General features: G+C 56.4%; 2 protein-coding genes across 18 annotated transcripts in view; both read right to left on the reverse strand.

The window, feature by feature from the left end:
• Nucleotides 1-3,134: 3,134 nt before the first annotated feature.
• Nucleotides 3,135-13,661, reverse strand: INPP5E (inositol polyphosphate-5-phosphatase E). Of its 6 annotated transcripts, none has more exons than XR_009215161.1 (11): nucleotides 12,409-13,661; nucleotides 8,549-8,672; nucleotides 7,841-7,938; nucleotides 7,128-7,252; nucleotides 6,751-6,870; nucleotides 6,285-6,392; nucleotides 5,634-5,795; nucleotides 5,407-5,522; nucleotides 4,753-4,869; nucleotides 4,132-4,271; nucleotides 3,135-3,982 (listed from the first exon to the last, which is right to left on the reverse strand). XR_009215161.1 is itself a non-coding variant. In XM_032165671.2 (11 exons), exons 1-10 carry the CDS (start codon nucleotides 13,218-13,220, stop codon nucleotides 4,139-4,141), a joined length of 1,935 nt encoding a protein of 644 aa, XP_032021562.1. In that variant the 5' UTR covers nucleotides 13,221-13,661; the 3' UTR covers nucleotides 3,135-3,982; nucleotides 4,132-4,138. The 6 variants fall into 6 exon arrangements, 5 of the variants coding, with proteins under 5 accessions (XP_032021562.1, XP_032021563.1, XP_032021565.1 ...); XM_032165671.2 differs by having other exon boundaries at nucleotides 4,733-4,869; XM_032165672.2 differs by having other exon boundaries at nucleotides 3,135-4,271; nucleotides 4,733-4,869; nucleotides 6,285-6,389.
• Nucleotides 13,662-13,843: 182 nt separating this feature from the next.
• SEC16A (SEC16 homolog A, endoplasmic reticulum export factor) overlaps nucleotides 13,844-26,284 on the reverse strand; it is a 43,229-nt gene continuing 30,788 nt past the window's right edge. For 2 of the 12 annotated variants that reach the window (XM_032165676.2, XM_032165678.2), the window contains exons 22-31: nucleotides 25,046-25,198; nucleotides 22,017-22,094; nucleotides 21,787-21,843; nucleotides 21,504-21,615; nucleotides 20,915-21,052; nucleotides 20,430-20,524; nucleotides 19,198-19,275; nucleotides 18,610-18,669; nucleotides 17,477-17,554; nucleotides 15,577-16,138 (exon numbers count right to left, since the gene is read on the reverse strand). In XM_032165676.2, the coding sequence (XP_032021567.2) occupies nucleotides 16,064-16,138; nucleotides 17,477-17,554; nucleotides 18,610-18,669; nucleotides 19,198-19,275; nucleotides 20,430-20,524; nucleotides 20,915-21,052; nucleotides 21,504-21,615; nucleotides 21,787-21,843; nucleotides 22,017-22,094; nucleotides 25,046-25,198 (924 nt within the window). In that variant the 3' untranslated portion in view covers nucleotides 15,577-16,063. The other 10 variants (XM_058445110.1, XM_058445108.1, XM_058445103.1 and 7 more) reach the window with 9 other exon arrangements.

The following is a 26,284-nucleotide window of genomic DNA, read 5'->3' on the forward strand; positions in this document are numbered from 1 at the left end:
CTGGCTAATTTTTTTGTATTTTTAGTAGAGACAGGGTTTCACCGTGTTAGCCAGGATGGTCTCAATCTCCTGACCTCATGATCCGTCCGCCTCGGCCTCCCACAGTGCTGGGATTACAGGCGTGAGCCGCCACGCCCGGCCCTGACCCCGTGTCTTGAAGCCTGTTCTCGTGCGACGCGCTGATGTCAGGGGCGTCACAGCATGCATGGGGTGGGGTGATGGGGGTAATGGTGACCGGCAGCCAAGTCTGCAGATGCCTTAGAGGTGGGGAGCACCGCCAGGCCGAGGAACGGCTGCAGATGTGGGTGTTCCCAGAGATCCGAAAGGCCACGTGGCTTAGGGAATAGCAGCTACAGGGTAACTTTTCATGTGGTGTAAAAACTTGTACAAGTGGCCGGGTGCAGTGGCTCACGCCTCTAATCCCAGCACTTTGGGAGGCCGAGGTGGGCGGATCACCTGAGGTCGGGAGTTTGAGACCAGCTGAACCAACATGGAGAAACCCCGTCTCTATCAAAAATACAAAATTAGCTGAGCGTTGTGGCGCATGCCTGTAACCCCAGCTACTCGGGAGGCTGAGGCAGGAGAATCGCTTGAACCTGGGAGGCGGAGGTTGTCGTGAGCCGAGATCGCGCCACTGCACTGCAGCCTGGGCAGCAAGAGTGAAACTCCATCTCAAAAAAGAAACAAAAACAAGCAAAAAACGTGTACAAGTTAAAACTTGTAACGTGGTTCTCAAACACCCATAGAAACCTCGGGAGCTCCAAGGGGTGTGGGGAGGTCGGGCCTGGGGACCTGCATGGGCCACCTTCGATGCTGCCTGTAGTCCAAGGATAGCTTCCTGCATGTGTGACTTAGTGGGCTGCACAGAGCTGTGTGGCACAGTTTCGTCAGGAGGAGAGAACAGTCTCTGGTCCTGTCTTTTGTGTAGCTGAGAAGCGTAGCCTCTTTGCAGTACTGGTGGGAGAGGGAGTGGATATTTTCAGGAAATTAAACTCGTAAGCTTTACTCCTCTTAGCCTCTTACTGTCATCTGGCTATCGTCGTTTCTGTAAGACCTGGTGCCTTTACAACACACACACTCCGCTGACGGTGACTGCTTGAATTTGCCCATGTGGGAAGCGTCAGCTTGCTGCCCACCTGGTGGGATTGCAGGGCCGGAGCCGGAGGACGATGGTGTCTGTTCTAACAGTGGACTTTCTGTTAGAAACATCCTGTTGTTCACCACACCTGGGACAGAAGCTCCTGGCAGCACAGCCCCTGATGTTCAGCTGCACAGTGAACGCGGAGTTCCAGCGCCACATGCGTCAGGCCTGGGGTTGAGCTTCTGAAGATTCCAGTGAAGCACAGTCCTGTTCCAACTACCGAGTAGCCCGAGGACATTCTAGAAACTGCTACCAGTTAGCCCTCAGCGTCTGTGTTTTGGAAGCCGAGGCCAACACAGGTTCTCTCCGTTCCCTGCCACACAGCTGGCTCTCCCTCGCTGCCGCCTCTCTCCCCGCAGGTCGCACACCCGCCTTCCCTGCCACCCTCCTCCCCACTTGGCTTTTTCTTTTTTTTTTTTTTTTCCCTTTCTTTTTTTGAGACGGAGTTTCGCTCTTGTTGCCCAGGCTGGAGTGCAATGGCACGACCTCGGCTCACTGCAACGTCTGCCTCGTGAGTTCAAGGGATTCTCCTGCCTCAGCCTCCCAAGTAGCTGGGATTACAGACACCCGCCACCACGCCTGGCTAATTTTTTGTATTTTTAGTAGAGACAGGATTTCACCATTTTGATCAGGCTGGTGGTGAACTCCTGACCAGCCGCCTACCTGGGCCTCCCAAAGTGCTGAGATTACAGGCATGAGCCACCGCACCTGGCCACATTTTTTTTTCTTTTGCCAAATTTAGCAGTGGAGGATAGTATACCAAAGCTGACACTAACACTCAGTTCTAAGAACCCACTACTATCGAGCCTTTTTTTTTTTTTTTTTTTTTTTTTTTTTTGAGATGAGGTCTGGCTCTGTCGCCCAGGCTAGCCCTGGAGTACAGTGATGCAACCACAGCTCACGGTAGCCTTGACCACTGGGGCTTAGTTGATCCTCCCACCTCAGCCTCCTGAAGAGCTGGGACTATAGACACCCTAATTATTATTTTAGAGATGGGGTCTCACTAGGTTGCCCAGGCTGGTCTCTAACTCCTGGCTTCAAGCAATCCTCCTGCCTCACCTCCCAAAGTGCTGGGATTATAGATGTGAGCCACTGTGCCTGGCCGTATTTAACAATTCTTTTATTTTCCAGAGATTGGCCAACATCATTTGTGTTCATTTAAACTCCTTTCTGAGTGAAACTCCATTAATCTAAGATCTAGCAGTGAGTGCCAAGGGAATCACCTGACTTTCGATCCATGATCTTACTTGACGCGTCATATTCCGCCCTCCCCACCACCGCCGCCAAAAGACTTGAAGCCTCTTTCTCTCAAGCCACATGAACACACTCCAGGGTCGGATCAGAATCTCGTCAACAATTGTTTGGGTCGGAGAAAAGGCCTAGGAAGAAGCCATAAAAGCTGACTCATTTTAAGCCCCATTACCATAAACATCTTGGTACAGATTTTCAATGAATTAATTTGAAACTTAGGGCACATTTGTTCAGGCAAAGTCTTTTTCTTTTTTTTTTTTTTTGGAGACGAGTCTCACTCTGTTGCCCAGGCTGGAGTGCAGTTGTGCGATCTCGGCTCTCTACAACCTCCGCCTCCCGGGTTCGAGCAATTCTCCTACCTCAGCCTCCTGAGTAGCTGGGACTACAGGTGCCCACCACCACACCCGGCTAATATTTGTAATTTTAGTAGAGATGTGGGAGTGGTCTCACCATGTTGGCCAGGCTGGTCTCAAACTCCTGACCTTGTGATTTGCCCACCACTCAGGTGATCCACCTGCCTCAGCCTCCCAAAGTGCTGGGATTATAGGAGTGAGCCACCGCACCCAGCCGAATGTAGGATTTTAAAGAGCAGAGATGAACTGGACAAGATCAGTCAGCTGTTGAGGGTTGAGACCAAACTTTTTGCCTGTGGATTTTACAGCCTTTGAAACAAGGACATTGTGAGAACGGGGTATGCATGTATATTGTTTCTTCCAGGTTTCAGTTTTTGGCCAGCAAGAGATTTTAAGGCTCAATATATGTATTTATTTAAAAATATAAATATGGAAAAATAAATAATTTAAAAGACTAGATTGAATGTCCCTAGATTTTCGCACATTCAAAGACTACATTTTTTCAAGAGATGGAATGGGACACAAAGCAAGAATGAACGGTTCTATACTCTCGAAGAAAGAACCCCGGGACATGGTGGGGATCCCCGGCCCAGGTGTTCAAGGTGGTGGCATCCTAAACATCCGGCAGTTCCCCAGCCAGGCTCCACTAATGTCATTCTGTGGCTGGAGTTAAAGAAGCAAACGGTCTACATCACCAAAACCACGAGATGGTTTCACACAACAGGCTTGGCCTGTGAGAGGAGGGGAGGCGGCTTCCTACTCAGCCAGGGAGGCCCTTATGCTGGGGTGCGGGCCTCCTCGCCCCACCGCGGGCAACCTGCAGCCAAGTGGAGGGGAACCGTGCCGCGTCCTGGAGGCTGTGTGGCTTCCTCAGCTGGGCTCTGGGGCCCACTCCGAGGTCCGAGGCCCCAGGGGTCACCTAGCCCAGATCCAGCCTTGCTCTGGATACCTGTGTGACATGGGGTGGTGTGTGTTTGAGGGGCTGCCAGGAGGACACAGATGGACGCCTGCTTCGGGTGTGGAGTCTCGGAGAGGCTGGCGCAGAGCACGGGGGGTGGGGGGCACTGTGAGTGCCCCAGGGCATGGGGGCTGCTCAGGAACGGATTCTGACGTCTGCCTCCGAGAGTGGCTGGGGTCCGTGGTGCTGCCAGGCGGGCCCAAGCCCTGCCCACCCACGCCGTGTGGACCTGCCACGGAGACGGGCGAGTCCAAGCCCTGCCCACCACGCCGTGTGAACCTGCCACGGAGAAGGACAGGCTCGCTCAGGGTTGGCATCCTTCCTGGGACGCTGGCACAGAGGCACGGTCGCCACAGTCCCTCGGATCCCCGAAAGGCGGCAAACTCTATGTCCTTCCCAGTGGGTTTTGATCAATACGATCACCCCACCTTGCAGTTAAGAAACGGAACAGATGGTGCTGGAGTTCTGACTCTGTAGTGCTTGCTGCCTCTGAATCTCCTTCGAAATCCGTCTTTTAATTCCTAGTAAGTACAGTTCTCTATCAAATTTGCCAGCTGCCAATGGAATGCTGTGGAGGAGGAGGGGGTGTTAGGAGGAGGTCGGGCCCGGAGGAGGGGGAGTTAGGAGGGGGCTGGGCCTGGAGGCGGGGGCGTTAGGAGGGCGCCCAGGGCCAGGAGGAGGGGCTGTTAGGTGGGCACTGGCCCGGGCTGGCACTGCCTCTAAGCACACGGAGGCCTGTTCCTGGGACAGAGCTGCAGGAAGGATGGGGTGGACCCTGAGTGCTGAAGGCCTCCCTCCAGCTGGCCACACCCAGCCCCCCAGCTGGGCCTCTCTTCACTTTCCAGAGCCTCTCCCCCTTCCTGCCTCTTCCTGCTCCAGGATGAGTCCAGCTGATCCCGGGGAGCACAGCCCTGAAGGTCCCAGAACAAAGCCCCAAGTGGGACCCCACGATGACAGGGACCCTCTTAGCTCATGGGACAACGGCGCGACCCCTGGGCCCGAGGGAAAGGTGAGTGGGAAAACACTGACTTGTCTCGGCCCGGCCTCACTTTCACCCGGAAGAGACCATACACAGGGCGGTGGTCGGACGTCTTGATCCCGGGGCAGGAAGAGTAGCTCACAGGACAGATGTCACCCTTGTGGCGGCTTCTGTACAAGACGCGGTCCTTCGGGAAGATTCCAGAGGCAGGAGGTCCAGTTACTCGTGAGGAGCTGTGGGGCGTGGCCCGCTCACCTCCCCGCTGTTCTCAAGCGCCCCCCACAAGGAAGCCTTCTGGGACCCCCGACACCCATGCCTATTTTGTTGCCTGGCATCTGTGGCCACCTGGGCCGGGGCCTGTCCCTCGCCGCTGGAGAGACCCTGTTGACAGCGGCCGCTCCTACCCTGCCCTGCCTCAGTGGCTTCTCGAGGCTTCCAGCAGACATCGGGACGTGCCCAGAGCTGCAGCCATGGGCCTGGCAGGAGGGTGAGCGAGGGTGCAACGGGCAGAGGGCAGAGGCTCTGCGGGGCGAGGGCGTGGCTGGTGCCCTGTGTGCCAGCCGGCTCACCCAGCCTTGAAAACACCCATGGAGAGGGCGCCGTTCTCCACCAAAGGGGGCTCGCCACAAGGCCAGGGTGCAGAGCTGAGGTTCAAGTCCAGGCCATCCAGGCTCAGACCCCTGACGCCAGGCATCGGCTCCCGGCATCGGCGGGCGGGCCTCACCGTGTACGAGGGCGTCCTCTGCTTGGAGGTGCTGTCGTACGTGTCCTTCCCGATGTCAAACTTGTATGACGGGAGGAAGTGGATGTCCGGCTCCTGGAAGCCCTTGAAGATGGACCCTGCCACGGGATGGGCACTCAGACTGGCTCAGACCAGCCTGTGCCAGCCGCGGCACCCCAGGCCCTCACCTTTCCTCATCTCCCGCCACGCCCGCCCCCCCAGGCCCTCACCTTTCCTCATCTCCCGGATGAGCTGGTCGTGCTGCAGCAGCGCCGGCACGTCCACCACCAGGCCCTGGCACAGGAGGGCGTCCACGACTGTGCGCCCGCCACTCAGGCGGAAGTTGAAGTCTCCAAACCAGAACACCTCATCGAAGCGGGTGGTGACATCCGCTGCGGCACAGTGGGCCATGCGTGGGCACAGGCAGAGGGACGGCAGGTCCTTCCCCAGAACATGGCCTGGCAGTGGCTCCCAGGGGAAGTGGGTCTTGCGCGCCAGCCAGTGGGGCTGGGCCCTCTGGGGTGGGATTTGCATTGGGACAGCTCCAAAAGGCAGCTGGAGCAGCCTCAGGAGCAGACGGCGCCCATGGCAGGTGATGGCCAAGTCTCTGCTCCTCTCCGCACAGCCAGGGGAGGTGGCAGGGTGGGCAGTGGTGAGGACCAGGACCCAGGCCAGCGGACCACACTCTAAGTGGACAGGATCCGCCCACCCCACTAACCATGCTAAAGAACCACGAGGGGCCATGCACTGGGGGCACTGGACTTTTCAGCCCTCGCTTCCCAAAGCTCAGGACGCTGCCTCTGCAGAGCTGCCCTAAAAACGACGGGCGCCCACGTGTGAACCACGGCGGCACCACCCGCACGCAGCGTGGGCGCCCTCACCTGCGCTGGAGCGATAGGGGTTGGTGTCAGGCACATTTCTGGGCAGGGCCAGGGCTTGCACGGTCCTGGCGTAGTCCAGCAGCCGCTCCGCCACCTTCCCGTCGCCTGCTGTGGGAACAGAAATGGGGTAGGGGCCACAGGGTTCCGGATGCTCGAGTCTCCCTAAAGCGCCGCACCTCTGGACCATGCCCTGACTGCGCGCCCCCTGCAGACGCAACTCCACCGGGCATCTGCTGCCAGGCCCGGCCAGTGACATTTCTGCCTTGGAGGACAGAGCATGGGCCCAGCACGGCACGCCCTCAGTGCCGGGGTCTGCTGGGGGTCCTTGGCGTGCATCTTAGCAAGTATAGTGCCCGCCCCACGGCCCTGGGTGGAAGATGAAGCCAGCGGCCAGGACCCCTGCCTTGGACAGGAGAGGAAGGCTGTTCTCACGCAGCACCTGCGACGCGGGCACCAAGCAACTTACAGGTGAAGTGGGACGTGATGAAGAGGAAGGAGGTGCCAAAAAAGGTGAAGCCGATGCCCAAGGCCCCCTTGGTCTTGATCTGAGACACGATGCGTGTGGTCACCGTGGAGCACTCCACCTCTGTGGGAGGGGCAGCCCTCAGCTCACCTGCGGGACGCTGCCAGGCCGGGGGTCGTGGCCGGACCCGCGTGCCAGTGGGGGCTCGCTGTGGAGCCCGGGTGTGACATAGCAACCCCCAGATCCCAGACGCAAAGTGTGACTGTCCTGCCAAGGCCCCGGGTCAGCCGTGGAAAGGGGGGCTGCCACCTTCCTACTGCGCCCGCCCCTCCAGCTGCGCCCGCCCCTCCAGCCGCGCCCGCCCCTCCAGCCGCGCCCACCTGAGCAGAACCAGATGAGGTCCCTGCGGATGAAGAGCGACATGTAGAGCACGCCGTGGGCCGCCGAGGACAGCAGCACGTAGTGTGGGCCCAGCGTCTCCTGCAGACGAGTCTCCCACTCCCGCCTGCAGAGGAGGCAGCGCGGCCGGCTGGGGGACGTGGCCCTAGACCTGCTGCCCGGAGCCCGTCAAGGAGCTACTAGGGAGAACCCCACGACCTGGCCTTGGTGTCTTGTGCAGAGAAGCATTTGCCAGAAGGCCTGGTGGGTCAGAGTTGGGACCTGCCGGGGGCCACAGGCCCCAGTTCCACTTGAGTGGCTCCCCTGGATCCCCGCCGAGACCCCAGTGAGCAGAGCTCCTTCTGCCTGCAGGACTCATGGGCCAGGGGGGTGGGGCCACCTCAACTCCTTCCCCTAGAACACCTGTGTGGGCGGCAGCCACCTGCTGTTCCCGCCATGACATGGGGGCCCGGGAGGCCTTGGAGCCCAGCCCTGCTCCTGCTGCCCTTCTACTCTCGCCCATCAACAATTTGTTACCAAAATCAAATCTCATTGATTGTAAACTCTCCGAGTTGCCACTGGAAAAAAACTGACCCGTGCATCCCACCCAGGTGTGGAGGCTGCCCATACCCGGCCACGACCCGGGTCTCAGCGCCCAGCAGCTTCAGAGATGGCAGCCCCCGGGCAGGCACAGCAGGGCCTGCGGCTGCCCTACCTGTCAGAACAGCCCTCCTGGACCCCGATGACGTACAGGTCCTGGGCATAGTCGGCCTCGGCTGGGAGCAGGAACTCGTTCAGGCTGGGCGGGAGCTCCTGGAAGGAAGGCGCATGCGGTGGGCCGGCTCCTCCCGCAACCTGCAGGCGCCTGTGGGTGAATCCCACTGCAGCGCCTTGAGTACCAGCGACTCCTCCGAATGAGGGGAAACTGAGGCCAGGGCCAAGAAGGGATCTGCCCTGGTCAGTCTCCGAGGCAGCCTCTGACACACCAAACACACCTCAGGTTGGCCCTCGGCCTCAGTTTCCCTCTCCAAACACGAGTCTGTCCAACGACCAGCCCTGTACGACCCTCCCGTCACTGTGACCCCAGCCAGTGCTGCCCACCTGCCCCTGAGCCGCCCCACGCATGCTCCGCTGGCTGCCCTCCCGCTCACCTTGAGCAGACGATTCTCGGCCAGGCCCGTTGCCCCAAACCCCTCCCCTACTTTCTGCAGCCACACGGCCAGGGAGGTGCAGGCGGGAGCTCTGGGGGACGGGGGTTCTTACCCACTCTCACCCTCCTGTACTGCGGTTAGCAGTGGGGTTCACCTCGGGGCTCTGCCCTCCCAGCCCCAGGATGAGGCACAGAGCTGCCCCGTCTCCCTCACCTGCCTCTGTCCAGCACCACCCCGCCCTTCCCCGCCCAGCACCACCCAGAGCCACTCACCTTCTGGCCCTGCATGTTCCAGGTGGCCACGAAGAGTGCCATGTTCCGGTCTGGGAAGTAGCGGGCCAGCTCATCCGCCCCCAGCAGGGCCCCACTGGCCAAGAGGCTGCCCTCCAGGTAACTCCTGTGACGGGAGGACCCCAAGCTCAGGGCGAGGCACAGGACGCATCCCTGGGGGTCTGGGCCAGGTCCCCAGGGACAACAGCATAACCCATGGAATGTCAGGAGCTGCCCCCAACCCCAAGCAAGGACTCTCCTGGAGCCCGGGTACTGCTGTCTGCTCTCCAGGAACACAAGGCCTGACCTGGCTGAACAAACACCCAGGGCGGGTTCACACCCCCTCCCTACCTCCCGGGAAGAGGCATGAGAGGGTGACATTTTGGGCTTTTTGGTGGTGGGGTCCCGGGAAAGCCACAGAGAGCTCCCAAACTGTAAGTCAAGGCAGTGCGCACAGGGTGCTGTTCGGGGAGGGGCTGGTTCTCCTGCTTTCTCCCTTGGCCCCAGCACCAGGCCGGATGGTCTAAGACACGGAGACCACACGAGCTACACGGAAACGCGTCCGTCTCCTCGACACGCCGCGGCTTTGATGCACTTTTGGGTTTGCTTGTTTTGGTTTCTAGTGGGGAGAGGGTCTCACTCTGTGCCCAGGCTGGAGTGCAGTGGCACTAACACAGCTCCCTGCAGCCTCCACCTCCCAGGCTCAAGTGATCCTCCTGCCTCAGCCTCCCGAGTGGCTGGGACTCCAGGTGCAGCGCCACCACGCCTGGCTAGTTTTTTATTTATTTTCTATTTTTGTAGAAACAGGGTCTTGCCACGTTGTCCAGGCTGGTGCTTTCGGATTTTAATACAGCGGTGCGCACAGATGGTTAAACACCGTGTGGCACAGCAACGTCCCTGCCCCTCCCCACACTCAGCACCTTCTGCCACGAGGGCTGCTAACCTGTCAAGAGGCAACAGCACCCACCTGCCGCTCCGTGAGCCGACCAGTGTCTGTTACTGTGGGCTCTGCTACTGTGGTGCAAAAGCCACCAGGGGATGTGGTCACAAGGGGCACAGCCATGTGCCCAAGACGCTTGATTTACAGACACTGAAATCTGAATTTTACAATTTTCTTGTACTGTGAAACATTATTAGAATGGTTTTGACTTTTTCCAACCATTTGGAAATGTAAAACCCGTTCTCAGCTCGCCGACTATACAGAAATGCCGTGGGCTAGGCTTGCCAGCCGTCCTCCTCACTCCCTCTCTAAGTCACACTTGCGCTGCTCCTTCTGGCATGGTTCCCTTTCGCAAGGGGAGACGAGGGCATAGTGCCGGATTCTTGTGACCTCCCGCGAGAACTTCTTCAACCCTGGCTGCAGCTCACCAAGCTTCGCTGGACACGATTAAATCATGTCAGCAGGGAGGAACCTCGCTACCTCACCCCTTAAACTGTTGACAATCCCGGTCGGGACAGCTGTGTTCACACAGTGGTCATTCGGGACAGAGTGTTCCCGTGGCCACCACTGTCAAGTGATCCCGGGCCCAGCAAGGGCTCCTCGGTCACTAGACTGGAGGCCCACGGTCCGTTTGCCGGCAGTGCCCATCATGTCCACACCAGCAGCCACGTGGTCGGTCTGCCCAGCTCTGTCCAGAGCATGGTTAGTAACAGCAGGCCAGGGGTGGCCCTCACAGCCATTCCTGTGTCTAGACACAGGCAGGGGCAGAGCTGCCTCGGACCCCCATCCAGGGCCAGGACACTGCAGAGCTTCTGCATGAGGACGCTCAGGCTGGCTGCCACAGCCTGGGCCAGCTCTCAGAGCAAAAGGAACGGGTGGTGAAAGGCCCCCTAACCCGCCCTGGCATCCCCAAGGCACTGGCAAAAGCCAGCAGCCATTCTCAAACAGGGTGGACCCAGCCGTGCACGTGTGGCCCAAAAGCTCAGAATGGGTTTTACTGTGTGGAATGGCAGAGACAGAAAAAAGAGCGAGGTTCCAATGTATGTCCCTAATAGACTCACTGGCACACAGACGCCCTTTGGTCCCCACTGTCTGTGTCTCCCCCTTGACAGAAAGAGTGTGCCAACCCCTATTCTAGAACAGACCAGAGGTCTGGAAATGGGAAGTTTTTAGGCAGCAGAACTGGGTTAAAGGATCCACATCAACCCTCGTTTCCTGGTTGTTTGAAAACAATGACTTGAGGATCCAAATCTGAGACACGACTGTCATTTTCTCTAACAGGTGTATCTACGTAAACCGGATCTAATTTTAAAATGTGATGTTTTAGATGCACCAAGAAATCTCACCCTTTACAAGGAGCCCTGCAGTGAATTATTTTAACAAAAGCAACAGTTTTGCCCTGTGTGTGATCGCACCTGTTCCATCCATGCACAGGAGGGGAGTATGGTGGGGGAGCCAGGCACGGGCCCTCACTCCAGGCCTGAGCCCACCTGCCTGCTGGTGGACCACAGGCACTGGGAAGTGAGGCTACCTTCGGGGACTGTGGTGAGCTGAACAGTGATCCCCAAAGCCATGTCTACCCCCAGACCCCCAGAACCTTGGAATGGGACTTTATTTGGAAACAGGGTCTTTGCAGACGTGTTTAATTAAGGACCTCAAGATAAGATCACCCTGGATTTAGGGTAGGCAGTAAATTCAATGACTGGTGTCCTTATAAAAAGAGAGAGGAACAGAGAGAGACAGGGAAGAGGCCACATAAAGACAGAGGCAGAGACTGGAGCGTGTAGCCACAAGCCAAGGAACAAGTGGGGCCCCAGGAGCAGGAGGCGGTGGGAGGACCCTCCCTGAGGCTCTGGAGAGGCTGCCTGGCCACACCTTGATTTTAGACTTCTGGCCTCTAGAACTGGGAGAGAGTCCAGCTCTGCTGTTGCAAGCCTCCCAGTCTGTGGTCATGAGTTACAACGGCCCCAGGACACCAACACAGAAACCACCTCACACCTCTCCCTTCTCACACCTGTCCTGCCTCCCGCCATGGCAGACAGACAAGACTTGGGCACCATGGCAGCGGGGGAGGGGGGAGGAAAAGAAGGGTGCAGGTGGCCGTGCCAAGTCATAGTGGGAGCATCTCAGGACAAGCCCCCAGACTGAGACCCCAAGACAAGACCAGGCTTGGGAGAGGTCATGGGTTCAGCTGCAGTTCCTTCCAGCAACAGCTGCAGCCCACCAAAACGTTCCTCATGAACAAGTGGCTAAACCAAAGTAGCCTCAACACATCTGGGGCCTCTTGCGGCAGAAAAAAAACAAAGGGGGCAGGCCGGGCGCAGGGGCCCAAGCCTGGAATCCCAACACTTTGGGAGGCCGAGGCCAGGAGATCGAGACCAGCCTCGCCAACACGGTGAAAACCCGTCTCTACTAAAAATACAAAATTTAGCCAGGTGTGGTGGCGGGCGCCTGTAATCCCAGATACTCAGGAGGCTGAGGCAGGAGGATCCCTTGAACCCAGAAGGCAGAGGTTGCGGTGAGCCGGGAACGCGCCACTGCACTCCAGCCTGGGCGACAGAGAGAGTAACAAACAAAAACAACCAAAGGGGCGGATCGTACACACTGATGACGTTTCCCAAGACTAAACAAGAAAAAGCGCCAGATACGTAATTGTATGCAGGATGCCATCTTGTCTACCTTAACACAATGTCACGCCCACGAATGGTTCCGAAACACACAGGAAAAGTTCTGGGAAGTTCGGGAGAGATGGGAAGGGCGCAGCTGTGGGGAGGGGCTGGGAGATGGGGTGGCTGCGGGAGACCCGCTTCGTTCTTTCTGCTTAGGCATCTTAAACGCTGCTGATGGGAACGGTCTCACGAGGTTCCAGCAGCCTGAACACTACAATGAAGGCGGCGCAGGGGCTGCACCCGCCAGGCCCTACCTGCTGCGGACGTCCTTGCTGCGGATGGGCGCCAGGAGGCTGAAGGAGGATTTGGCCGAGCGAAGGGAACAGTCGTCGCAGGCCAGGGGGCTCCGGGGCCGGCTGGGGCCCAGGCTGCTGTGGGCCCGCACCAGGAGCGGCTGCGCGCGGAGCCTGTAGTCCGCAAGATCCGAGTCGACCTTGTTTGCTGTCCTCAGGGAGTCGGAAGCGATGTCCAGGCTCAGGGCAGGCGGTGGGCGCGGGGGCAGCAGGCTGGGCAGCCTGGGCGAGCTCCCCGCCACGGCGGCGTCTCTGTGCGTGAGGTTCGGGGAGCTGCTGGCCACCCCAGAGAGCGCGTTACCCCCCGAGGACGGGCTCCCTCTCTCACTGCCCAGGACCCCGCGGGACTTCGGGATTTCCTGCAAGGAGGTGCTCAGGCAGGGCGGGGAGCAGCTGTGGGCGGGGGCCCCGGGGCCCTCGCTGTGCACTGAGCCCCTGGAGGGACTGGTCCCATTCCGGGCTTCCAGGTCCTCCTGGCTGCCTCGAAAACGCCTCCTCCTCCAGCCCTTGTCGTCCAGGGACAGGGCTCGCTCCAGCCGAGGCCTGGCGGGGGGCCGCGGGGTGATGGGTGCTGCTCGGGCTGGCGGGTCCTCGCCGCTGGGCGTGGCCGGAGTACTGCAGGCAAGCGCGGGGCTCTCGGAGCCCGTAGCATCGGGAGGGGACCCCGCGCGCTGGGCCAGCGGAGCGCCGGGAAGCTGTCCTTGGAGCGTCCTCCCTTCCGGCGGCTGCGGGGCCGGCTCCGAGGGCCGCAGGCTCTCCGCCTTGGACGGCATGGACGGGCCCTCCCGGGGGAGGCTTCGGCGCGGGGACGCAGGCAGCGCGAGGGGTCAGGGGTGCCGGGTCCGGGGTCGCCGGCGCAGGGAGGAGCAGAAACGCCGCTGCGGCTCCCGCTTGGGCCAGGGGTGGTCGCGGAGGGGCGGGGGCGGCTGCCGCATGACCCGGGCCCCGAGTCCCGCCAGCCCCTCGGCGCTCCCAGACGCCGTTCCCAGGGCGGTCCGCAGGCAGGGCCTGGGGGGACAGGCGGCTGGGCGCCTGTCGCGGCGGAGGCTCGACCCCGACGGAGACGCCGCTCGGGGAGAGGAGTGGGAACCGGGCACCCCTGGCTGGGTCCGCAGACTCCGAAGCCGAACCGGTACTCCCGGAGGCCCGGCCGCCCAGAGGCGGTGGCAGCCCGGCCGGGACCCAGCAACGGCCGCCGCGGGGCCGCGCCCCGGCCCCGGCCCCGCCCCCGCCCCGCCCACAGCGGCCCCTGGCGGCCGGAGGACTGCGCCGCAGCGGGCCCGCACGGGGCTCCCACGCCCCTCCCCACCCGGCAGGTCCCAGTCGCCGGAGAGGACCTGGGCGTAGGCCAGGAGAGCGCGGAGGCCTGCGGACACCTGCACTCACTAGACCACACTTGAAGGTGCTTGAAGGAGCGCAAAATATTTTATTCAACAATTTGCAATGTAACAATTCTCATTTAGGAAAAATAGCCGCTCCCGCCTGGAGGAAGCTTCTTGAATCGAAAGTCGTGGCAGTCGACCCCAGAACAGCGGGCAGGGCCGACACGAAGAGGTCCCAGGAATCACACGAGCTGACCAAGGGACAGAGAGGGCTGCCCCGTCACAGGGACTGGCCTTTCTCCAAGTGACAAGGACAAATGGATCCAGCGGGACACGCCTGTGAAACATTTTGGAAAACATCCTGGGTGGTCTGGGCTAAATGATCAAGTGAAACAGAAAAAGCCAGGAAGGGCCTGTGCTAACTCCACATTCTACAATTTCTACACTTAAATTTAAAACACCAGTTTATATTCCTCCAGCAGAACCTACAGAAATTATCTACTGATTTGTATTAGTATTTAAGTCTTTTCTTCAGTCTCTTTAGACTTGACAAGAACACGAAGAGTTTTCAGAACAGTCAGAGAAGCCTTAAAGCTTTGCATCAGTGAGAGGAGGCCCGTCTCTGGGTTCAACAGGGCTGAGTCCACCAGAAGCTACTCAAAAAGTCTCAGTGTGGCAAAACTCGGGGCAGAAATACTAAGTTCCAGAGCTGTTGTCAAGAAACTGTGTTAAGATACTCTCCCCAAGATGTTACCAACCCCTGAACCAATGTCCCCCAGGTGAGAAAGTGGGTCACATGGATTGCACCATGAAAAGTGCTCATGGAAAGTGCAGCCTTTTAGAGAAGTGCATCCAGCTTCCTTAACAATGAGTCTAACCGTGCTCCTACACACGAAATGAAGCCCAAATCAAACATCACACGGTCAGTTTTCACCCTGGATGACCACCCTGAGCCATCATGTCAGACAGCCGGCTTTCTGGGGCTCCTTCCCAGTGACTGGGCCACATGGTGGGCAGTCCCCAGCGCTTCGGGTGCACAAAATCACCCATGGTCCTCATCAGGCCATAGAAAGTAAAGTGAGGCTGGAAACGTCTTTGCGACAGGAAAGAAATTCACTTCAGTAACTAGGGCCTCTCTCAAAAACTGTGAACTAATGCCAAAGGAACCCCGCGGCTCCTCGGAGGGGCTGATTGAGAACACGGAGCCCTCCACTCATTCAGCCAGGTTCAAACACGGTGAGGGCCCAGATGGTGCAGAGCAGGGGTCGGGGTCTGCCTCAGTCACTCTCTCTTTGCTCCCAGCACCTTAAAGGAAGCGTGGGACTCACTAGGCAGTGACTGAGGGCTTGGAGAGGCCCTGGTTACTACCGACCATGTGGCTCTCCTGTGGCAGAGACAGCTCCAGCTTCACTGAATGAACACTCTTAAATGACCAGGAATACTATATCCTTAAATCATCCTAAATAACTAAGAAAGTCACATCATTCTTTTCGACAAACAATTCTGAGTCAGAGATTCAGTCTTTCCATCCAGAATCTGAAAGGATGGTGGAATTAATTTTCAAAATAATTCATTACGATGGGCAGTGAGGAGGGAGGCGCAGCGTGCGACCAGCTCTGAGTCACCGCTGTGTCTCCCTGGGGGCGGGACGGAGGTCGCGGGGGTCGGTCGGGTTCTTCGGGGAGAACAGCAGCGTCAGGGCTCCAAGTGCAGGTTCACAGCAGGGCAAGCCTAGTTCAGCACCAGGTGCTTCCTCTGGCCAATCCTCCCTAGCCTTGAGCTCCCGGAGGTGGCGCAGGCCTGGAATGAAATCAACAGCATGACCTCTGCATGCCTGTCCCCAGGGTGGGCAGTGCCTGGGCACAGCATGGCAGGGGCTGGTCCACATAATGAACCACACGGGCCATTGGCGCCAAAAAGCTGAAGGCTTCGTTTTTGTTTCTAAAAGCCTCTGGAAACCGACAAGTCAGTGCCAAGTCCTGGGCTCCCTTGAAAGCACCGAGTCCTTAACCATCAACGTTTACTGTGAGGGTGGCCAGGAGGTGCCGCGGTTTCGTCAGGGCCATGAGACCTAGAGCTGCTCTGCAGAGCCAGCCTGGCTGTCCAGAGTCCAGGGACAAGTGGTGGCCAGGCCTGGCCTACTGCAGGGGACGCGGGGACCCCAGGTGCAGACAGCCGGCCAATGCAGGCATCCGCTCTTGCTCCCTCGCAAAGCCTCACGGAGGGGAAAGTCAAGGAATTTTTGTAAAGGCACTAACCACATGGTAAAGGGAGCAGGACAACACCAAAATCGACTAGTCTGGATGCTGAAAAGCAGGTGACAGCCAGGGGGCAGTGGTCCTGGGAGCCTCCGCCCCAGCCCAGGAAGCCTGCAGTCAGGAGTATGTGAGGCCGTGAGGGCAGAGGCTGGGGTGACAACGGGGCTGAATCCCAAGAGGCCCCAGACCTTGGCCCCCGCTCAGCTCCCCTACGCTGGGAGCCAGTCTATACTCCACAGGCAAGGGACAGGGGAGGAGAGAAGAGGCTGAGGGAGGGAAACCACAGGAAACATTCTAGAACAGTCCCCAGCTGAAGGGCATGTAGTCAGGCCCAAGGGGGCTGAGGGTGGAGCCCTGCAGGTCCCAGGGAAACGGACCCTGAAAGGGGCTGCAGGCAGAATGGTCCTGGGGTCTCAGCAACCACAGGCACCAGGAAACCTATGGCCACTTGCAGTTCTGAAGAAAGCAACTCTGGCCCAAGAATTCTACCAGCCAGCCAGACAGGCCGGAGAAGAAAGGCAGCTCCAGACATGAAAGGCTTCTCCCAAGTCACCCCGGGACCTTTCTGTTAAGAAGCTACTAGGAAAAAGAAATAAAAAACATACAAAAAAAGCAAGAGCTACCAGAGGATGTGTGTCACCAAGACAAACAGAATAACTAAGAAAGGCAGCAACATAGGATTCCAAAGCTGGGGGACCCACTCTGGGGAGACCCGGGTGCCCGGGCCAAGGGAGGAGAGATCACACTCGGCTCAGAGACCACAGGCTCCAGGAGGACAGAACAGCAGACGTGGCAGAGCTGGGGGCTGAATGAGGGATACACAAGTAGGAAGCCAAGCACATTTTACAAACTACAACCTAGGAAAAGGCAAAGCGAATGCAGAAGCATGGAGGGCCTGGTGTCCACACAGAGCTCCACACGGGAGCAGGGAGGGAGAAATGGCAGCCAGGAAGGGCCCAGCCTGGCTCCTCACAGTGCCCTGTGGACTGCCACCCAGTAGGTGTGCAACTTTCATTCAGAAAAGAGAAGCTGGGCACGGTGGCTCAAGCCTGTAATCCCAGCGCTTTGGGAAGCAGAGATGGGAAGATCGCTTGAGCCTAGTAGTTCAAGACCAGCCTAGGCAACAAGGTGAGACCCTGCCTCTACAAAACATACAAAAATTTGCCAGGTGTGCTGACTGTACCTGTAGTCCCAGCTACTCGGGAGGCTGAGGCAGGAGGATTGCTTCAGCCTAGGAAATTATGGCTGCAGTGAGCTGAGATTAGAGATCGCACCATTGCACTCCAGCCTGGGCAATATAGCAAGACCCTGTCTCAATAAATAAATAAATATATTTTTTAAAAGAAAGAAAAAGACAATCTAGGGAAGAAAGCTGCCATCACTGAGCAGCAGGGTCAGGAAGTCAGTGGACTTGTTAGGGTCTCGTGGGGAAAGGTAGGAGTCACTCACCTGTGCCAGCTGAGCAGGGTTGTAGAAGGGCACGGCCCCGCTGGGAGGGCCCCCTACAGCAGGGAGGTCGCCAGGAGCCTGAGAAGCACAGAGAAGTCACCTCAGCGGGGCTGCGCTGCACAGCAGCTGGCATTTCAACTGCAGATACAGACACCGCTTCTATGTGGGATTTACAGTACTTTTAAATAAGCTACAGAAGCAGATCGAAGACACTTCTTGCAACACTGGATTTAGTTATTTAATGGTTCATAGAAAAATGGTGAAAATCAAAGCAACGTGCAGAGCAAATGTTTTAAGCACCGGAACATGCAATGGGAAGGTGCACACAGCACTGAGGTGGCACCGAGCGTGCGAGGTGGTTAGGAGGTGCCCACGGCTGCAGATCTAAGGCTCCAGCCATGACACAAGGCCCAGGGCTCTCATTTGCAGGCGGAAGGGTCGCTGCAAGCCTTTCTGCTGAGCCACGGTGCAGCTGGTGCCATGACAGGCAGAAGATGAAGCATTCGTTCACCTCTCTCCCACACTAGGGGCAGGACACCGTCACTGCTGCACCCACCCCGGCCTCAAACCAACGTTCTCATGCTTGATCAGAAAGGAGCAATCTTCCTTCCGAAGGAGAGCATCCTGACTGGGGGGGAAACACTCGCTCGGCGAGGCCACGACCCAGGCCCGTCATTGGAAAAACCAATTTGGAAAGAGCAAAATGACAGAACCCACTCATTGACTAGGACACCTCAGGGTCGATCCAGTCGCTCCGTGTATGTGGATACTGAACAGCAAATCCCCTTTAAGGCCGTTTAAAGGAACACTGCTGTATTCCCAGCACTTTGGGAGGCTGAGGCGGGCGGATTACCTGAGGTCGGGAGTTCGAGACCAGCCTGACCAACATGTAGAAACCCCATCCGGCAGGGTGGTCATGCCTGTAATCCCAGTATCGGAAGGGAGACAGAGGATCGTTGAACCAGAGGTGAGTTGCAGTGAGTGAAACCCTGTACCCTTGGTCACGTGACGCTGAGGGAGACAACGGGCGAGGTTAGTGGCAAAGCGCACGCGGCGAACCGGCACCGCGTGCTGAGGAACACAGGCGGCACACGCCAGCTCTCATGTTAGTGAGGACCACCAGCCGCAGGTACCTGATTAAAATGCTGGCTCACTTCACGTGATAATGAACTCATTGAACTACAGCGCGAAAGCTACAAAACAGCAAGAACACACATAAAACACGGACAAAGTCAACATGCGCGTCACTGTCCAATCCAAGCCGTCAGTTCCATTTCAAAAGCTTTGTGATGCCATTAGAATCAATATAACTCAAAAGGGAAAAAAGGCCAGTGTTAGCTTAAGATTCCTGTCTCAATGTAAAGCTGTTATCCCGAAACAACCATTAGCTTAGGGGAGGGCTGGGAGGAAAAGTCCAGCCTCGGCCTAAGCCTGCTTCACCTCCTGACACCTCACAATTCAAGGTGATTCCGTGCTGTTGAGGGGAGAGGACAGGGACTGAGGTGACAAGTCAAACCCCCTGCACCCCTCCTGGAGCTCCTAAACAGTTTGGTTAAAACAAGTGCAATTTTTTTCCCCCAGGAACACCACCTTCGAGGTGCTCTTGTTTCTAAACTGCCTCTTCCTACCCAGTACCACCCTCCATAAAGGAAGAGGCGCCTGGACAGTGAGCTGCTGGGGAGGCCTGGGCTGCGGGGGGCCCTGGCGTCAGCACTCCTTACCTCTCCTCCCTGGGAACCCTCGGGCCTGGAGGAGGGGAGTTCGGAGCCAGGAAGTGACGCTGCAGAGCTTAAAACCTGCTGAGAAAAAGAAGAATTGCAGCAACCAAATCCCAGGGCATTTCAGTCTCTCACACCAGGCCGAAAAATATGAAACTGTTCTAGCCTGGGTTACAAATGCCTTCTTCCACGTAAAGTGCTCCTCAGAGAGAAGTGAAAAGAAAAGTGCCTCACACGTGGGTCCAGTCGCACAACCCTGCTGGCTCTTGACCCTGGCAGCTCTCTACCAGGTGCCTGTGTGTGCCCATGACAGGCTTGCAATCTGGGGCTACTGTTACTCCCATTTTACAGTGGGGAAAACTGAGGCTTAGAGAGGTGAGCGACTGTCCCATGCTTTACACAGCTGATGAATGGAGAATAGGATTAGGCCCAGGCCTGTCCCACCGTAGAGAGTGCAATTTGAGCGGTTGAGCGGATTTTGTTTTTTTTTTTTGAGATGGAGTCTCGCTCTGTCGCCCAGGCTGGAGTGCAATGGCGCAATCTCAGCTCACTGCAACCTCTGCCTCCTGGGTCCAAGCGATTCTTCTGCCTCAGCCTCCTGAGTAGCTGGGATTACAGGCACCCACCACCATACCCAGCTAAATTTTGTTTTTTTTTTTTTAAGTAGAGATGGGGTTTCACCATGTTGGCCAGGCTGGTCTCGAACTCCTGACCTCAAGTGACCCGCCCACCTCGGCCTCCCAAAGAGCTGGGATTACAGGGGATTGTAATTTGTCAATGGGATTACACCACTCCTGACTGGTCTCAGCTGTTCTACTTCACATGGGAGTCATTTTTTTTTTTTTTTGGATGAAAATATACTTTTATTATTGGTAGGTAATTTCTCTTTAACTTAGAGTAATTAATTTTATTTTTCCCAATTTTAAAAATTGTAAAATATACATACCATAAAATTTACCACTTTAATCATTTTTAAGTTTTAAGCACATTCACCAGGCTGAGCAACCATCACCGCCACTATCCCCAGATCTCCGTCTTCCCAAACAGCTCTGTCCCGCCCGGCACCCTGCATTCTACCTTCCATCTCTATCACACATAAGTGCGAGGCGTTTAAGACGGAACACTCTGCGTACACACTGGGTACTGACTTGCAGAAGGCAAGGCCCTGTCTGGCAGGATGGGGAGGTGCCTCCTTACTGGGTACCTTTCCCCTCTTTCCCACTGCACCCGCTCACCTTGGGCTCTGGGGCAGGCTCTGGATTGGCCATGCCCCTAGCTACTGCAGGCCCTTCCCTGCCAGTCCCGTCTGGAAGCTGTGGTTCTTCTGCATCTGGGGATGACAGAGTGAGGAGGCCATCATTCCGTCCAGAACGTCCCTGGGGTCTCACTGAAGACACCCCGAGAGGAAGAGGGTTTCACGCTGCACACGCGGCACACTCATGCACGCGCGGCACACTCATGCACGCGCGGCACACTCATGCACACGCGGCACACTCATGCACACGCGGCACACTCATGCACACGCGGCACACTCATGCACACGCGGCACACTCACGCAGAAACAGGCAAATAAAAAAAAAACCACAAACCAACCCCAGGCTCTCTGCATGCTGGCCAGGTCATTCTTTTAACGGGAGATTTAGGAGAGACTCATAGAAAGAGGGTGAAAGGTCAGGAGACTGGGGGCTGACCCGGAGGGGCTGGTGCTCATGCTGCCTACCTGGGCTTGGCACGAACAAGTTAGAAGGAATTGGGAGTGGCGCGAGTGGAGCGACAAAGTCTGCAGGAGCAAGAGCCGGCTCGCTCCGCTGGGTCCCGCTTGGATTCAGGACGTCAACGTAGCGAGCTCTGGTTCCGGCTGCAAAGGGGAGGGAAGCAAATTGAGGTGAACGCACCAGGTGGCCTCCAGCTTCCAAACGCTCTGCGCTCACTGCGTCAGAGGAAAAGCACACAGGGACGTGCAGGAAGCCATGTTGTGGCCCAACCCTGACAAGGACGCCTTTCTACACAGATGTGTTTTGGCTTTTGGCCCTGGGGTGGTTCCCTATCTCATCCCACTGTGGCACAGGCCCTGTGCTTCTGGATGGGACATGGCTGTGCCCACAGCTTGTCAATGCAGACAGCTGCCGAGCCACGCAAAGCTCTGGAGAGCTGCACTCGTCCCCAAGGATTCCTCCTGGTGACACCAGCATTACCTTCCACGGTGTGACACCCATCACCTCCTCCCCAAGCACAACAGCTACACATCGGCCTCTCTCTCTGGGACAGTTAATCGTTCGAGCAAGCTCCCACTCCAAGGCCACCCTTACCTGCTCTTCTAGAGTACATGTTCACGGGGGCTCCAGGAAGCCCTGCGAGAGCAGGCGGGGCAGCTGGCACAGTCTTGGGCATCGAGGTTGGAGGGGGGGGCGGGGCTTTCTTCTGCAGAGGGAAACACAGCTTCAGACACCCACTGTGTGCACAGAAACCCACTGGATGGCATAGTCAGGAGGCTCCAAAAGGGGCAACAGCCACCCAAATATCACAGGGCCACACGAGGCTGTTCCCTCCACTCACACCTCACACCCAACGGGAACTAGAATGACAATTTACCTCCTCTTCTGGCTCATTTAAATTCACCCACTGGTTTTTCTTTTCATCCCAAACAATCTGCCAAGATTTTAAAAGGAAAAAAGGTCAGTAGACTGAACCTAAACAGAATTAGAATCTGATTAATGATGACACTTCAAAACTTCAGGAAACACCTACTCAGGTCTGCTCTGAAAGTGACAGAAAAATCATTACAATTCCTCGGACGTCCCTGCGTATTTGACAGCACTCACCGATTTGTTCTTGTCATCTGGCAAATAAGCTTCTGTCTTTTTCTTTCCAGGTAGCCAACGAAAGAACCAGGATTCACCCTAAATATAAAAAACATAAGAACAACTTTGAAAACATTATGTTCCATGAAATAAGCCAGAGGCAAAAAGACAAATTCTACAGGACCCACTTCTGTGAGGCCCCAGTCGCCAGATCGACAGACACACCCGGAGAATGGAGGTGGGGAGCAGATCCACAGACACCCGGAGAATGGAGGTGGGGAGCAGATCGACAGACACCCGGAGAATGGAGGTGGGGAGCAGATCGACAGACACCCGGAGAATGGAGGTGAGGAGCAGATCCAGAGACACCAGGAGAATGGAGGTGGGGAGCAGATCCAGAGACACCAGGAGAGGTGGGAGGGAACCGGGAGTCGTTTTGTTTCAAGGGGACAGTTTCTGTTTGGGAAGGTGAGAGAGTTTTGGAGATGGATGGTGGTGATGGCAACACAACAGCATGAATGTACTCAGTGCCACAGAACTGTGCACTCAGAAAATGGTTAAAATGTGCATTTTGTTATGTGTATTTTACTGTAATTTAGATAGGTCAGAACAGTAACGTGCCTTCAGGAACTTTTCAAGTCTAAACACTGACAAAGCTTCCGACATCCTCCCCTTTGAGAAGTGGAAGGGGGCTGTCCAAGTCAGTGTGTGTCGGAGGCAGACACAGCCCCTCTATGTTTCCCATGCGTGGAGAATTCGGTTATTAGGAACTTTGTTCTTCATATGATGCACTTCATTTTTGTTAGTTTTTTGAGACAGAGTCTCGCTCTGTCCCCAGGCTGGAGTGCAATGGCGTGATCTCGGCGCACTGCAACCTCTGCCTCCCGGTTTCAAGCAGTTCTATGCTTCAGCCTCCTGAGTAGCTGGGATTACAGGCGCCCACCACCATGCATGGCTAATTTCTGTATTTTTAGTAGAGATGGGGTTTCACCATCTTGGCCAGGCTGATCTTGAACTCCTGACCTCATGATCCGCTCGCCTCGGCATCCCAGAGTGCTGGGGTGACAGGCGTGAGCTGCCGCGCCCAGCCCCCCAGAGTGCTGGGGTGACAGGTGTGAGCCGCCACGCCCGGCCTGATGCACTTCACTTCTACTGAAGAAAGAGGAGAAGCCTCAGCAGCTACTACACACCCTCAATTTTGTTTCTCTGTGAGTTCTACTGGCCAGACAAGCTGTCCCGGGGAGGCCTGTGATAGCCTGTGTGCTGGAAACCTGCTCAAGTATTGTGTTTTATCTCAGAGCTCACACAAATTTGGAATTAAATGTGTGTTTATTTTCAAGACAGCAGCCATAAAAGAAAAACCTGATCACTGAACTTTATTAAAATGAAGAATGATATTCTTCATAAAATACCATTACTAGGCCAGGCATGGTGACTCACACCTGTAATCTCAGTACTTTGGGAGGCCAAGGCAGGCAGATCACTTGAGGTCAGGAGTTTGAGACCAGCCTGGCCAACATGGTGAAACCCCGTCTCTACTAAAAATACAAAAAATTAGCCACGAGTGGCGGTGGGCACCTGTAATCCCAGCTACTCAGGAGGCTGAGGCAGGAGAATCGCTTGAAGCTGGGAGGCAGAGGTTGCAGTGAGCCAAGATCATGCCAATGCACTCCAGCCTGGACGACAGAGCGAGACCCTGTCTCAAAAAAAAAGAAAAGAAAAAAAAAAAAACCATTACAAGTAAAAAGACAATCTACAGATTAGGAGAAGATATCACAATAAATACACCTAACAAGGACTTATGTCCATAATACAGAGAGGACTCCTGCAAGTCCTTAAGAGAACAGCATTAAAAATGGAGAGGGAAGCCAGGTGCGGTGGCTTGCACCTGCAGTCCCAGCTACGAGGCGGGAGGATCACTTGGGCCCAGGAGTTTGAGACCAGCCTAGGCAACATAGTGAGACCCCATCTTTATGGAAAAAAAAAAACAGATAGAGACTTGAACAAGCACTGCCCCAAAAGAGCGGTGAGATGGTAACAGGGACAAGAGAAGGTGCCCAGCGTCACACCTCGCCGTGGAGATGCAGAGGAAGACGCAATGAGATGTCATCAGCCCCAGCACAATGGCTAAGTTAAAGAACTGGCACTGCCCAGTATTGGTGAAGATGAGGGATATCTGGGGCCCTTGTCCTCTGCTGCCGGATGTGTGACTTGGTCCAACCAACCATTTAGGACAACTGCTCAGCAGTGCCTCCTAAAGCTGAACACACACTCATCCTGCGACCTAAACCCTCAGCTCCTCGGCGCGCACCTAAGAAAAACAAGCGCATTCGGCCGGGCGCAGTGGCTCACGCTTGTAATCCCATCACTTTGGGAGGCCGAGGCGGGCGGATCACGAGGTCAGGAGATCGAGACCACGGTGAAACCCTGTCTCTACTAAAAATACAAAAAATTAGCCGGGCGTGGTGGCGGGCGCCAGTAGTACCAGCTACTCAGAGAGGCTGAGGCAGGAGAATGGCGTGAACCCAGGAGGCGGAGCTTGCAGTGAGCCGAGATCGCACCACTGCACTCCAGTCTGGGTGACAGAGCGAGACTCCGTCTCAAAAAAAAAAAAGAGAAAAACAAGCGCATTCGCCAAGAGATATGCAAGGAGGCTCCTGGGGCCTGACTGATTCCAGCCCCACACTGAAAGCAGTCCCAAAGTCCACGGCTGGGAGAAAGGATCCATGAGCCAGCAGCAGGCACACACCACAGTGACAAAGGAGCGGCTGCCGTCTGGTCCCTTGCAGGTGGGTCTGACAGGTAATGGCCAGAGGGGACTTCTGGGGACCGGGCTGTGTCCCCATGCTGACCTGGGTGGGCTATTATCCTATTATCTGAAAGCACAAATACACAGACACCCATCATGCTGTGTGCACTGTAGACACTCAGCTGTTGGTATCAGGAGGCTGTTTGCATGTGTGGTGAATTAAGAGGACGGCGCTCTGGGAAGCGTGCCTCCTGCCCAGACCCTCCCGGCTGCCGGGTGCACCGTGGGCAGGCTGTACTACCTTCTTAGGTTCCTTCGTTTCTTTCTTGGCTGCTTGTCCGGGTCTCTTTGTTTCGGGAGCGGGTGAGAGAGACAGAGGTGGCTGCATGGGACCTGAGTCGGCACGATCCCACCCTGGGGGAGCCTCCGCGTCTGGCACCGTCCTCGAGGGGGTCTGTTGCCAGGAAATGCAGAACAGGCTCTCCTGGGGCTCCTCACAGGAACCGAAAGAGAGCGGGGGACGCGATTCCCCAGGCATGTTCCCTAAATACATCACCGAGAGGCCGGATGACTCCGGTGACCAGAGGGAGGCAGGAAGGGGGCTGGGGAGAGCAGCCCCTTGACTGGGCCTCCCGGAGCCTCTGCCTGGCCTGACTAGAGAAGAGCCAGCCGCACTTAATAAGCAGCTCCGTCTGGGAGCACTCAGCACTCAGAATGCAAATGCGCGGGCATTCGATGGAGATTCTGGGCTGGAAGAAACGGAGCGTGAGCATGCACTGAAGGAAGACTGGCCAGAGTGGGGCAGTGGGCGTTCTCAAAGATACAATGATTTTTTAAAATATTTATTCCTGGGTCAAGTCCCAGTTTTTAATAGCTCAACCCTAATTTTTACTTTTCCAGGGACACAATATTTTAAAGGGTAAAACACCTAATGCAAGTTCAAACTATAGCAATCGCCTACTGATGGGATGCCCGTGAAGGGCTGGGTATCTGTAAGAAGGTACCAGAATGCGGTCTGTATAAATGCAACCATCCCTCCTCGTTAGGAGTAGAGCAAACAGAGGAGGTATTTATACCAAACATGTCTAATGAGATAAATCTCACTTTCAGGAAAACCAGTGAAAGTGTTAGAAATTCTACTGAATTCCAGGACATCCTCTTCTGAGATCAAAAAATTAGAAAAGAAATTCTACTGTAGAAAAAGAGACGGCCAGGCCAGTGGCTCACGCCTGTAATCCCAGCACTTTGGGAGGCTGAGGTGGGTGGATCACGAGGTCAGGAGTTCAAGATCAGCCTGGCCAAGATGGTGAAACCCCGTCTCTCCTAAAAATACCAAAAAAAATGAGCTGGGCATGGTGATGGGCGCCTGTAGTCCCAGCTACTTAGGAGTCTGAGGCAGAGAATTGCATAAACCTGAGAGGCGGAGGATGCAGTGAGCCAAGATTGCACCACTGCACTCCAGCCTGGGCGACAGAGTGAAACTCCATCTCAAAAAGAAAAAAAAAAAAGAGATGGCCAGGTGCAGTGGCTCACACCTATA

This window comes from Hylobates moloch, unplaced genomic scaffold (genome assembly GCF_009828535.3).
Source record: "Hylobates moloch isolate HMO894 unplaced genomic scaffold, HMol_V3 SCAFFOLD_10, whole genome shotgun sequence".
Classification (NCBI taxonomy): domain Eukaryota; kingdom Metazoa; phylum Chordata; class Mammalia; order Primates; family Hylobatidae; genus Hylobates; species Hylobates moloch.